The sequence below is a fragment of the Hemicordylus capensis genome, chromosome 2 (genome assembly GCF_027244095.1).
Source record: "Hemicordylus capensis ecotype Gifberg chromosome 2, rHemCap1.1.pri, whole genome shotgun sequence".
NCBI lineage: Eukaryota > Metazoa > Chordata > Lepidosauria > Squamata > Cordylidae > Hemicordylus > Hemicordylus capensis.
In genome coordinates this window covers 428,356,014-428,370,570 of record NC_069658.1, presented here as the reverse complement: position 1 = coordinate 428,370,570, position 14,557 = coordinate 428,356,014, and the positions used below count along the sequence as shown (strand labels likewise).

At 42.0% G+C, this 14,557-nt stretch overlaps 1 protein-coding gene across 1 annotated transcript; it reads right to left on the bottom strand.

The window, feature by feature from the left end:
• Positions 1 to 670: 670 nt before the first annotated feature.
• On the bottom strand, positions 671 to 14,340 carry LOC128344047 (keratin, type II cytoskeletal 4-like). The gene is made up of 9 exons (XM_053293479.1): positions 13,747 to 14,340; positions 8,386 to 8,600; positions 7,374 to 7,434; positions 6,457 to 6,552; positions 6,114 to 6,278; positions 4,261 to 4,386; positions 2,065 to 2,285; positions 1,136 to 1,170; positions 671 to 1,032 (listed from the first exon to the last, which is right to left on the bottom strand). Exons 1-9 carry the CDS (start codon positions 14,338 to 14,340, stop codon positions 671 to 673), a joined length of 1,875 nt encoding a protein of 624 aa, XP_053149454.1.
• Positions 14,341 to 14,557: the final 217 nt, after the last annotated feature.

The following is a 14,557-nucleotide window of genomic DNA, read 5'->3' as shown; positions in this document are numbered from 1 at the left end:
TTGGAAAAAACTTATCTGAGGTAAAAATCTTTCTCTTCCAGAGCAAACGTTCATAGGTTCATTCAATTTTAAAAATTTAATTCAAGCCTTTCTTTTTAAGCAAGTGTCCTCCATTTTAAAAGCTGTCTGACTGACAGACGTACAGATGCAGAAGTTTCTATTACTGATCCCGGCAGGGATGGCCAAACCTTTAACATCTGGACTGCAGAATATGTAAAATAAGGCCACAGGGGAGGAGGAGGAGGAAGAGGAACAACAACAACTTTACATGCTATATCAATGTGGACCTGGCAAGATTGGGTCAGAGTCTCCGAGAATGCAGACGGAGCAGATGTTATTTATGGATGACAGAGGCATGGGATGGCAGAGTATCATTCAGCACAGAGCCTCCATTTCCCTTTCTTGCCTTACAACAGTTGTAGCACACAAAGGGTGCCTTTGTACCTGTAAGCGGTCCCCAGCCACGCTAATTGTGTTCCAGCCCGGAGAGTGACATTAAAAACCTGAAGACTGTGGCCTATTTGCCATTTTCTTCCTATTTCAGTGTTGAAGGAGGATGCTTGCAGAGGATAGTTAACAGTAAAAATGTATTATGTATTGGAGGGGGGGTGTAATTGGGGAAGATTTCGTGTTTCTTGAAGCAGTGAATGGGGCACACTTTTTTTAAACCTTAGCTGCTTATTCTCTTGCTTGTGGATGATACGATCTTCACACTTGAGCTGCCGCCTCCGTAGTTATATCCACTGCCAGTGATGCTCCCAGAACCACTGAGGCTGCCTCCGCTACTAAATCGGCTCACTCTTCCTCCTCCGACACTGATGTGGCCGTGTCCACCACCACCTCCCCCGCCAAGGCTCACTCCGGTTCCGCCTCCAACGCTGTATCCACCTCCAGTGCTGTATCTACTTCCACTGCCAATGCCGAATCCACTTCCACCTCCAGCTCCAACACTCATTCCGCTTCCCCCTCCGTATCCTCCTGCTCCTCCTCCTCCACCACCACCACTGATGGTGCTGGAACTGCTAATCACAGCTGTGGGGTTGGAAAATCATATCAGAGATCTCCAACTGTCAGTAGACCAAAAAGAGAGAGCTGACTTCCTAATACAATGATTAAATACTGTATATATACTTACAGATGTTGACAGGGGTCTGCAACTCTCCAGACATCCTAATGGAAGAAAGAAGAAATAACACATTGAAATGATATCCTGCTAGATCAGCTTGATGCAAATCCCTTATCATTCTTATTGGTTTATTTAGTAGGGAACTAAATATGATGTGATCTGTCTATACACATCTCAGCAATACTTCTTCACCTACCCCCATAGGTCATCCTAAGAAAACTTGGAAGTATGTGAACTGGAAGGAAACACCATAAATGGAAAGTTTAAGGCTAAGAAAAATTTCTGGAGGAGCATTGTAGCGAATGCACATATATACATCCCAGATCTCTGGCTTGTATGCTCTCTAAATAGATCTCTTGAATTTCCCCTTGGCTTCCTCCTGCCCAGATTGTGTGCTGAAATCAGAAATGTGCTGATTCGCAGCTTTCCACTAGGAATGTTGACAATCTTCTTGGGGATTTCCAAAAATATATAAGTTCTTTCCTTCCCTTCAAACTTTTATAAATTGGAAATTTATTATTGACATATTTAGGTGAATGTCATCATTTATCTTTTTATACATTTACAGTAAGCAATGAAAAGCCCAATATTATGCATGTATACTCTGACATAAGTTACACTGACTGACATGTCCTGCAGCATAATGCAGGTGGTACAGAACTACCCGTGCTGCTCCAGGGCTCTAAATCACCCGGTGATGGTGCTGCACAAGGGGGCAGTACCGATACTGCTGACTCTTGTGTGATGGCATGTTGCATACTGCTTCTGTTATTTCCAATGGAAGTAGTGCATGGTGTGCAATTTCATAAGTTAGCAGTATTGGTATTTCTCTCTTGAACACCACCATTGCTCGGTGGTTTAGAGCCCCACAGTAGTATGGGTGGTTCTATGTCACCTGGTTACACTCCAAATCCACCTTCCAATTCACAGTGCTTTACCTGCACTCTTCTCCCTCCAGCAGTGTCCTGTAGGTGGCAATCTCAATATCCAAGGACAGCTTCACATTCATCAGTTCCTGGTAATCGCGCAATAGGCAAGCCAGTTTGTCCTTTGCAGTCTGGAGGGCAGTCTGCAGATCTAGGAGTTTTGTCCGAGCATCTTTGAGGGCCAGCTCTCCACGCTGCTCAGATTCTGCTATGGAAGACTGCAAGCTATTGATCTGAGGAAGAAAAGGAGGAAGGTCTTCTTTATATATTGGACATTAATCACATGGCTTGACATCTTACCTCTTTCCAAGCACTGCTCCCAAATAGGGAGAAGTTACAAGGGTGACAATTGCCTGAGCAACCCTGTATCGGTATGCTGAATGTCAAGTGGTTTGTGGGCTCTGCCCATTTTGATAGCACAACTCCCACTGAAGCTGCCTGATGACTAGCCCCACCCACCTAATGGATAGCTGACCCTTAGTCCTAGGTCCCAGCCCTGAAAGGAACAGTCCATCATTGTAGTTCACTGCCCGCCTAATGCTGCCACATGAATTGATAGCAGAGGCGTATCTAGGGAAAATAGCGCCTAGGGCAAGCACTGAAATTGCGCCCTCTGTCCAAACATCTGACACCCATCTTTCAGATAACTTTACCATAATATCAGCTGAAAAATACAAGTCAAGTTCATTAATCTTTTAATATTTCAAAAACTATTTAGCAGTGGACATAGCCAGACCAAAAAATGCTAGAAGACTACGAATTTCAGTATGCTGGGGCTCATGAAATATCCAAATATTATGTGGAGGTGTACTTGGAAAACTAAACAGAAGTGTCTGTCTAATTCTCTACTATGCATTGCAGCATTGCTATTGCATAAGTTTTAAAAATAAATGGAGAATTTGACTTTTCCAGATACTCTGAAAATAATTAAAGGATATGCAGAGTAAACTGTTTCTCTACTTGGAATATATTCTAGTATTTCAGAAAGACAGTTAAAATGAGAGAAAGAGAGCAAGAAACTCCCAGTGGGCCTTAATACTAAGGATTTCACACTGATTCAAAGACAAACTCACCATTAATAGCCATATTATTAAGACATTGCATTTAACTCACTTATCACAAGAAGCAAAGTAAGAGCAAATGAATACAATCCTAGCTCATAAGCTTCAGCTCAGTATTCACAAGCCCTGATTCTCTGTACTTAGTGCCAAACTAAATATGTGTACAGTGACATATATATATATATATATATATATATATAAAAATTACCTGTAGCCCCTTTGGGGGGCTTCCTAAAGGCCATGTGTGTGGGGTTCTGCAAAGGTTCCCTCTCCCCCCGCTGGCCTCTAGGGCCTTGTAGGGACCATTTGAACATGTGCGGTGGCCATTAAAAAAAATTTTTTTTTGAAAAAAAATGGCAGCTGAAAACAAAATGGCCACCGTGCATGCTCAAATGGCCTCTGCAAGGCCTGGCAAGGCCTAGGGTCTCAGAGAGGCCATTTGAGCATGCATGGTGGCCATTTTTTTCCGGCAGCCATTTAAAATTTTTTTTTAAAAAAATTAAGAATAGCACACCCCCCCTCAAGTGGCGCCTGGGGCACGTGCCCTGCCTGCCCCACCTTAGATACGCCACTGATTGATAGTGCTGTTGCTTGCAGTAACTAAGGAAGCAATTCCCATGTTTTTAAGCGATGGGCAATGGGCGCATGGTTAGTATTTTTCTTCTGTCCAGAAGAACATTGTCTGTAGGAAGGGATGGGTCAAAATGAAAGGCATACACCGAAAAGGAGATGTATGCAGAGATTGGATCTGTTCTTGATACCCTGTGGCTAGCCCATCAGTGATTCAGCATCTCAACTCTACACTAGTTCTTCACACTAAAATCCCAGGGAAAGATTCTTGCCACATTGGCTGAAATATTTTGCACTGGTTTCTCCTCATCCATCTTTCCTTCCTTCTGATGCTCTGTTGCTGGCTGTATGTCCTCCCTCCCCCCGCCCTCAAAGGAAAGACTAGAAGGACTTGGTGAGGGTATCTTGGGAACTTCATGACACATCTCCAGGAAGGGGTCAACTTGTCCTAGGTTTATACATCTCTTTATAAGAAATGAAACCTTGAACTTCATGAAATTTCTTGTTGCCTCAGTCAATTGGTTGCCCTAACTAAGATCAACTGCAAGGTCATGGGGTGGGGGGAATGATATCTTACTGCTTTCTTCACAATTTCAATTTCAGAGCGAAGTCTCTGGGCATTCCTGCTTAAATCTGCAATTTCATCTTTGGTGGATTTCAATTCATCACCATGTTTGAAAGCTGTCGTTTGGAGTTCCTGGAACTATTAAACACAAACAAAGTTGCAGTCAGCAGATCTGTCATAAGTTCTTTTCAAAAACATAAAACATTTATTTATTTATTTATTTATTTAATTTAATTTATATCCTGCCCAAACATACAATCTGGGCCGCTAACAATTAAAACATAGATAAAAATTAAAACAATGCAACATATAAAAGTTAAAACAATACAATAATTTAAAAACCATAAAATTAACAAACAGTATTTTTAATTAAAAACCTGAGAAGGCTTGGGTAAAAAAAAAGGTTTTCAAATGTTTTTTTAAAAAAATAGCCAGAGATGGGGACAATCATAACTCAGCAGGGAGCGCATTCCACAATCTCAGGGCAGCGTCTGAGAAGGCCCATCTCTGTGTGACCACCAAATGAGTTGGCGGTAACTGGAGATGGACCTCCTCAGATTACCTCAATGGGCGATGGGGTTCGTAGCGAAGCAGACGCTCTTTTAAATACCCAGGACCTAAGCTGTTTAGGGCTTTATATAACTAGCACTTTGTATTTTGCCTGGAAACCTATCAGCAGCCAGTATAACTCCATCAGCAAAGGAGTAACATGGTCTCTCCGAGATGACCCACAAAATAGTCAGTGGTACCAGGCTAGGTGTCATTTGTTTGCCCCGTTTAGATCAGATAGCTTATTGCCACCTTATAAATAAAGGGTAAATACATTTCCACACTGCCTGAAAACGGGAACATTCTGGATGGTACCCAACCACAGCACACCTTCAGCTTCCTATTTTCTAAACAAGTGACAAGAATTTAGCAGTTACAGCAACAAAGGGCCACTCCACATATATATTTTGTGGGAGTTGTCTTCTCTGTCTCTGAACATGCATTCAGGTAAGGAAATGTAATGTGTGAAGTAGGCAACCATAGATGCAGTTCTCGTGGCAGGGGGCATAGTTTGCCCCCTTTCTCCCCCCTCCCCTGTCACTGAACACTGACTGGCTGGGAAGGTGCTAATATTCAGGTAGGAAGAAACCATATAATTGACCCCGACCAAAATAGTCCCATCATGCATATATTACCCAAGTAGTTTGGAAAGAGACCAGGGGGAAATGGCCTCCCGTGTTATTAACCAAAATTTGACATAATTTTACAAACAGATAAATATTAATATTTCAACTATTTCTGTGGCCCAAAAATGAACACAAAGTACTATTATGTTCCAAAGAGGTTTTTGATCCACTGTGGCTAATTTTGCATGACGAGATATTCAAGGTATTTCCCTAAATAATTAGGAATGAACTGTAGGCAACCAGTGGCTAAAGAAAATTGTTTTGATGATGAGTAACCACGGGAAAGATTAATGTGAAATAACTAGATTTGAATTCACACATAATCAACTTATTTGGAATCATAAATTTTAAAATAAAAAGCTACCCAAGAAATCTGGCTCTCTTTCTGAAATCCTGTGCTTGGATTTAATGTTTTGATTGCAAGCTATTTGCTATGGTGGCACATTTCAGTGATCCTGATATTCCAGAGGTGGGGGGAATGAAATCAATTTTGTATTCCAATGTGACTTTTGGAATAGTTCATAAATTCGCTGTCAAGTTTCTGAACTATTCCAAAAGTCACATGGGAACACAAAATTGAATTAATTCCCCTCGCCTCTAGAATTCTTGAAATTCTAACCTTTTTGACATTTCAAATGCTGTTGGTGAAACCTTGTGCCTCCTCTATTAAGAACCTTCATTCAATCTTACCTTGCTTTGGTACCAAGCCTCTGCCTCAGCTCGGCTCCTATTGGCAATGTCTTCATATTGAGCTTTGACTTCAGAGATGATGCTGTTCAGATCCAGATCTCTATTGTTGTCCATTTGCAGGACGACATTGGTCTCTTTGACCTGTTCATGTACTTGGGCTAGTTCCTGTGGGAATTGTAAATGTTTCAGTTATCAAGTGAAGAGCCTTTCTGCTTGGCCTTTACAACTCACAGTTTCTAACACCAGTATTTGCTGCTTGTTAAGAGGAGGAAAGAAAAGGATTTTATTATGTTAATTTTTTTAAAAAATCCTTTATTATTAATAGGGAGGAAAAGACCCTTACCACTTCAAATAGTGCTCTTAAGAACTGAATGTGCTGCATTAAGGAATCTGCCTTGGATCCCAGATCCACCTTATGCATGTAGGAGCCATCCACATCCTTAGGAAGAAACATAAAGTCACTATTCAGCATCATTAGAACAGAGCAGGCTTGCTCACTGAAGCAGAACAATGTTTGCAAGACTACAGGATATACAGTATTAGTGTGGTCTACAGCAGAATAAACTGTCTGGAAATTGATTGGTGTGAACATACCTTGTGATTCAGAATGAATCCTAAGACTTGGGGCCAAACTACATGTTTACATCAAACATGCCCTTGTGTACTTGTTTTTTGGTTTCCTATATAGCAGCCATGGGGACAGGGGCAGGATTGGGACTGTCATATGAGAAGAGAAGGGGATATAACCCTTTCCCCTGCTGTGGTCCTGATCCAGATCACCCTCTGCATGGCTGCTATTTGCTCCAAGGGGGAAGCTACCATTGGGGCTTCTGTTTCATAAAAAATATCCCTCAAAAATCCAATTTTGCAATCAGAATTTGAACATTTTAGCTTTAGAAATTTTGCTAGTTTAGATATGCATGGCATTTTATTACATTTCTCCATCATTGAAACAACAAACTATTATGCTGCCTGGGTTTCCACAGGTATTACTGTGACAGTGAATATCAAGAATTTAAGTCCGTCAGCATTTTGAAGACCTTTTTTGTGGTGAATGCTGACAATCAGTAGAGGCTATATCAAAATTCCTTGATAAATAGTGATGATCTCCAAATTGTTTCTGACATTCACAATGGCATTACTCTGGCCTTGCAGACAGGCACATGAGTCCACATACTTAGATTCAGGATGTGTATCTGACACGAAATAAGAATGAACTGTAATTCTAGCTTTGCATTTCCTCAGTCCAACAACACTCACCTTTTTGAGGACCACAAAGTCGTTCTCACTAGCTGTGCGTTTGTTAATTTCATCCTCATATCTGTTGGAAGGATTATTGCATCATCATCATTATTAATTTATTTATTTATTTAGGCTATAAAGTATTTTACAGTTATTATTGTTTATTTTCAGAACAACCCTATAAGTCAGTGATTTGCCCTAGGGCCTTGCGGGAAGCTCCATCCTTCAGCAAAGAGCTTTACCCCAATGTGCTATCTGCAGGATCACACGAAGGTCATGCACACAATCTTAGCTAGGGGGCTGGAGAGGGCTGAGGGGCAGGAGACAGAAGCATACCTGCCTTCCCCCCACATGAGCAGCAGCTCCCTTGGAGTCCACCATGCCACGTGCCCACACAAGTAGTGTTGCAGCAGAGTTCCAAAGTAGGATCAGGAGTAGGAAGTCCTCCCATATCCCAGAATGCACCATGTGAGCAGCGGAGCACCTGTTCTCAGTAGAGCATCCACTTTGCTCTGTACAGCCACTCCTTTCGCCCAGTTCGCTGTCTAAAATGCTGGTGGGCTGGGCCGGGGGAGCCCAGAGGGGACGATTTGCACACACTATTTCCTGCTGAGGTAGAACCATCGGTTCATTTCACCTCTGTAAATAGCCAGGTAGAGAGGTCGGGCTCTGCAGGTCTGGGTAGTTGGGAGTGGAGGGTAACCCAGGCAGCTCATGTTCTGAGAACAGCCTCACTGACTCGCATGGCACAATTAAGTGACCGTGTACTGAAGAGACTACACAGCTGCTGTGATGTTGGAGGCAAGAGCAGGGCAATAGATTTCTTGAGGAACTGGGTAATCCTTATCATTGGAATTCTAAGACCACTTGGACACATTGAGTTACAAAAAGCTGGCAGGCATGAGTGAAATTTGCAAGGTTTTCACCTGCACTTGCCAGTTTTACTGGAAAGCGAGATTGCAAAAAGAAATGGTGGCGAGCAGGCAAGCAGGTAATGCAAAAAGTGGGGATATATTTTTGCCTCACGTACTTGTTCTTAAAATCGTCCACAAGCTCTTGTGTGTTCTTCAGTTCAATGTCCAAATGGTTTTTATCACTGACAAGGCTTTCCAGCTGCCTTCGGAGATTGTCAATGTAAGCCTCATAAAGGGGCTCAAGATTGTCCCTCAGGGCTGGAGAGCCCTGCTGGTAGAGCAAGTCCCATTTTGTCTCCAGCACTTTGTTCTGTTGCTCAAGGAATCTCACCTAAAACACAGTGGATGGGGGCAGGGGGAGAGAAGAGATCAGTGGTTATTCTAGAGAGCAAGGTGGAGTCAATTCACACATGGAGCTTCCCCATATATGGAAAGAACAAAGGGATCAGTGTTGGTTTGAAAGTGGCCCGGTGTCAAAGTATCCCCAATGTGTGTTATGGGGTGGTACAATCCTATGAGAGGACTGTGTCACCATGAGTGCACCTGTACATTTGGGCCAGCTCTTAAAAGGCCAGTTAAGTCAAAACTGAAATTTCACCACCACCCCCGCCAAATCAATACTACTTGACATCTCAAAACCAGCTTTTGAAAGATTTGCTTTCTAAAAATTTACAGTGTTAATTTTTAAACTTTTGAGAAAAGTTGTAAATAAGTCACAGTGGTAATATTTTAAGACAGCAAATGTTAAGTTTTAAATTTTAATTTACACACAAGAGCATCTATTATTGGAGATTATGGAGTGGGGGAAGAATGTGCTAGTAGAATATAAATTTATATATTTTTTCAAGATACACCTCCCACCCATTCCTTTTGGCTCTATTGCCAGTCTCCTTCTGTTTCCAGGCCACATAATGCAGTCAGACATGTATTACATCCTTGGATTGGTTACTGGGGTGGGGAGGGGAGAATCAGAGTATCAAGTAACCCTCTGTTTTTCACCACCCAATCCCTATGTGGCTCTCTTGCCTTCTTTTTTCCTTTGTCCCACTTTTCTTCATAGAACAGGACAAGAGTTGAGCATTGCCTCAAACTCACCTTGTTTTGTTTTGGGGTATATTACAAAACCTTCCAAAGGTTAACTGTCCCTTAAAAATCCACAAGTCTCCTTTGGACTATTTTATTATTTTAATTTTAACATATGTATATACTACCTTTCTACTGAATGGCATCCAAGGCAGCTTACATAAAAGGTTTAAAAATGAATACAAAGATAAAATATAATTATTAAATCTAACAGAATGGAAAAGAAAACACTTAGCAATTTTTGTGTATTTATGTTGTACCTAACACTTGAAGTACATTTAGAAAACCAGTTTAAAGTCTGCATTCATTTTTAATTAAGATCTTGTCAAAGTTCATTTGAGTAAGCAAAAGTAATATATATTTCTCCCCTAACTAGTGGGGAATCTTTATTAGAAAATTGGAGTTGTTTTTCTTTCCATATTCAGGGCTGTGCTTGATTATAGAAGTGAACCACTTCAGTGAGAGTATATAGAATTCTGGGTTTTAAACTGTGGGAACTGACTGCCTCCTTTGACTTTGACTCTCTGGGTGGCCTTGGGCAAGGCATTATCTATTTCAAAACCAGCTCCTTGATCTGTAAAACAACAATGATAGCAATAAGTAACTTAGCCTGGAGGGATGTTGTAAGAATTAATACACTAATGATTTTTAAGTTTGGCACAAAGGTATAGTGCCATTTCCAGATGAAGGGACTCTGGAATCTTTGCTTGCTCTGTGGCAGGTAGAAGGTCCTTCTCCAGTCCTCCTCCAGTGAGCTGGAGCTCTCCACACATTTTGAGGGGAGAAAGAGGAGGGGAAAACCTCTGGGTTAGTGTGTTGATGGGAGAAGCTGATTCTGTTCAAAGAAGGGAAAAATCAAAACACCTAGGAAACACTGGAAAGGGGCAAACACTGAGGCTGTTCTCACGTGCATCCTAACCAGGCTAGGGAAGCCCAACCTGGGTTAGGCTGTGTGTGAGAACTGCTGGGATCAGTCTAGCCCAGCTTTTAAACACAGTTTTTAGCTGGGATTAAAGGCTCGAGCAAGCCCTTAACCCGGGTTCTAGGATCTGTGTGTTCACTGGGGCTGTATTCAGGGTCTGTATTCTAGGATCGTGTGGATACAGACAGGTGCCTAGAGTGCCCATCTCCTGGGGGGAATCCCCCAATGCACCACACACATTATGTGGTGCATTGTGGGATATATGGAGGTTGGGACGTATGATCCATGCTCTGGGATCATCTGGGAGTGTGATCCATTCTCCCAGCAACATTTCAGCTATCATCTGGAGGAGGGAAGGTGAGTTGGACCAGCCTCTTCCCACCCGATCATGTGAATGGCCCCACTGTATTATACAGCCAGCTGAAAATGGCTTTGGATGTTACTCCCTGTGAAGGAACAGGAATTTTGGGGTTTCTGAACGCCTCCTGTCCTTCCACAATAAAGTCATGTCCAAAATGCAGCCCTTGCATCTTCCTGTTCAGAGAAGCACAGCTTCCGGGGATTGGAGGAGATGCAAAGGATGAATTCCAGATGTGTCCTTGTCTTGAAGGAACATGAAGCATTGGGAACTACCCCTCTTGATCCCATGGTAGTCTGAAGCTGATCTCAGAATTGGCACCTAATACTCCAGATGAGCACAATTGTTTGGAACAGGTTGCAAGCTACTGCAACTGGCCTCCATCAAGAATCTGGATGAAATTATATGGGATGGGACAGTGATGGCATAGACCTGGGAAGCCAGAGGCTCTGGTTGATCCTGGCTGGGTGGATAGAGAACCTTGTAAGAATCATGGTGGCTGTTTCCCTTGAACCTTTGGTCTTGGGAAATAGTTTTGAAAAACACGTTTCACATAATTGTGGATGAAGCATACCACATCCCAAAGTTCTTGAGGACCAAATCCCACATTGGTACATTCAAAACCACCAGTGCACTCCTTTAACAACAACAACAACAACAACAAATCCAATCCACTTTTGGGAAGCCTGAGAGCTACATACTAGAGTCCTGATATGGCAAGAAGACACGAGACCCAACCACTTGATCTCCACTTCCATCTTCCATTCATTTTATCTTCATCTCCAGCAGTGACTCACCACACACAAAGTCTGTCTACCTCTTGCCTGCTCCACCTACTTTTAGCAACCCCAATGTAGCAAGAATCTAAGCAGACTAAAATATAAATTTTGCAGACATTCAAAATTTAACATTTCAAAAAATGTTGAAATTTAAATGTTTATATTTAGTTGTTTAAATCAAACAGTCGTAGCAAATCACATGTGGCTCCAACCCATAGCATGGAGTTTCCTGCCTTACTGTGCATAACATTGTAACAGTTCCTTCATCAGGACAGTGGTTAATGAAATCCTTTTACCATTTCTTCACTCAATAGCTTTGGTTTAAATTGTTCTGAATAGAACAGGTTTCTCTCTAGTTCGTTTGATCAATCCTACTGAGTTAGTTTTCATTTTGAAACTGAAAAGTTATGACATTAATCAGGCTGAAGCTGTATTTGATTATGTTGTTAAAGGAATCAGTCAACAGTTTGGAAAGCAGTATGGAATACCCTGAAGGGGAATGCTTTAAATGAGTGCTTGGCGTGAAACTGACAAGGCAAGGGATGCATATGTTTTTAAGAGACATCAAAAGACATTACATTTACATTAAGACAGCTGGAGTTCTTCCATTCTGAGGACTTTGACACATCTTAAAGGGTTCAGAGGAGAGCTACACAAACAATGAAAGATGTACACAGAAAAATCCCATGAGGAGAAAGTAAAGAAACTGATTATATGGTGTTTGCCTACAGCTGGGGTTGGGAGGAGTGGAATGGCTATTTGAATGCTCCCCCAGTTTTGTTTTGTTTTTAAACCTATCTGCATTCAGATAACTAGCATGTTGCCCCATGTAAGCCTCCTTGAGTCCCATGATGGAAGAAAGGCAGAATATAAATGTTATATACCAATTTTACCCAGTATGCTCAACTTCATGAACACCTACTGCATAAAATATATTATCATTTAAAGTCAAAGTGGACTACCTTCAAATACATCTCAGCAACATTAAGAATATAAATTCTGTTATGAAAAGGAAAGATAAAACATGTCTCAAACCACTTGCTCTAAAGCAGAATGACTGTTCAGCAGTTAAATGATTTACAGCTAAAAGGCACATTCTTCTAACAAGTAAATATTATTGTCATTCTGATCATCAATTTGTCAATAAAGTTACCCACAACACTTGAATACCATACAATGTCAGTGTAACATTTTGTTTTAAAGGAGCTGCTTTATTCAAGGCCTTATTTACAGTCAAACCAACAGTCAATCTAAATATCATCAGTAACTCATCTCAGAGCATCTCAGAGATCTTTCCCAGCTCTTACATTAGACTAAACTTGAGATATTAAACATGTACTCTGACACTAAGCTTAACCTCTTCTCTCCTATGCTGATATAATGGTACGTTATGTATGACTTTTTCTAAGCATGTTAGCACGTCTTCGAATCAAGTCTTTAAGCCGCTGGTGGCACAGTGGTAAAAACTGCCGCCCTGTAACCAGAAGGTTACAAGTTCGATCCTGACCAGGGGATCAAGGTTGACTCAGCCTTCCATCCTTCCGAGGTCGGTAAAATGAGTACCCAGAATGTTGGGGGCAATATGCTAAATCATTGTAAACCGCTTAGAGAGCTCCGGCTATAGAGCGGTATATAAATGTAAGTGCTATTGCTATTGCTATTAAGGTCCCATGACCAACAGTGCAGCCCAGAAGCTACTCATTTACCTTACTTGCACTTAAATATAATGAGTTCATGGGAAATGGCACACAATGACCATGGAATTAAAGCACCCAGAGTGCATATATGCCTGTTTTAGCAGCCTACAGATCATCCTCTAAATTATGTGAGATGTGGTACAATATAGTTTATCTTTGTGCATATTTATAGATGAAAGGAATCCAAGATGGAAGAAAACCCATCATTGTTCTAAGACAAGATATCCTATTCCTAAATCCCTATCATTTCCCTGGCAGGTGCCTGTCCAACCTTCCATGGATGATTCATTCTACAGACTTCTTAAAGTCAGCTAATTCTATTACTGAACTAACTTTGCAATTAGGAAGGAAGTTCTTCCTAACATTTAGCCTAAATTTGCATCCAGTAGTTGGAACTCATTGGTCATTGCCCTAGAATTATAACCTGCAGAAGACCTACATTTTATTGTTCAGGGCCTAATTATCCTGTCCTCCTTATGCTGTTATGCATTCAGAAGACATCTACAGATTGAAACAGCATGACTTTAGCCACTTTTATTTCAAGCAAAGCCTTCTCCTGCTTTAAAATATCATAAAAGCACGATTTCCTCCTCATATTTGCTTTTGTAATATGACATGTATCTCTACCCCATCATTACCTTGTCAATGAAGGAGGCAAATTTGTTGTTGAGGGTCTTGATCTGTTCTCTCTCTTGCACCCGCACCCTCTGGATCTCAGGATCCACCTCCGTGTGCAGAGGAGCCAGTAGACTCTTGTTAACAATAACATTATGGATACGACCTGGTGCTGGACAGAGCCCAGGGCCTGAAATGGCACATCCACCACCACCACCACCAAAGCCTCCAATATGACTGCCATGGGCAACACCGCCACCAAAGCCTGGACCACCACCATAGCCTACCCCACCACCATAGCCTACGCCACCACCATAACCTCCATAACCTGCACTAACACTGCTGAACCCTAAACCCCCACCCAAGGCTCTTCCACCAAAACCTGCTCCAAAGTGACTGCCTCCTCCGCCACCACCAGAAACTAGGCCAAAGGATAGCCTCTTGCTTCCGCCAAGGTTGTAGAGACTTCTGCTGCCAAAGCCGCCACTGAAAGCTCCCACTCCTCCAACTGGAACCATGGAACTCGAGCTGTTGCTCACTCTGAAGCCACTGCCAGAAACAGAGTATCCTCTCCTTCCACCTGTTGTATATGATCTGGAGCTGAATTGCCGACTCATTTTGGATCCTTGGGAGGAGTAGAATTAGGATAGCAAGGTTATGAAGCAGGAAGAGAAGAGCAGAGACTGAAGGAGACCAAGAGCCCCCTGTGATGTGGGAGTGGGAGATTTCTCCTTATATGTGTTTGGAGAGCTGGGCTCGGTTGCATGGGAGTGGGAAGATTAAGGCAGAATATTCATTATGGGCTTGCCTTGCCTTCAAGCAATGAGTTCTCCA

Bases quoted from the DNA above. Each gene is read 5' to 3' on its own strand.
- LOC128344047 (XM_053293479.1), bottom strand. From the start codon at position 14,340: ATGAGTCGGCAATTCAGCTCCAGATCATATACAACAGGTGGAAGGAGA. The intron at 4,387-6,113 runs GTAAGATTGAAT...TGTGTTTAATAG, and splicing joins AGGCTTGGTACCAAAGCAAG to TTCCAGGAACTCCAAACGAC. The intron at 2,286-4,260 runs GTAAGATATCAT...TTTCTTCCTCAG, and splicing joins TTGAAATTGTGAAGAAAGCA to ATCAATAGCTTGCAGTCTTC.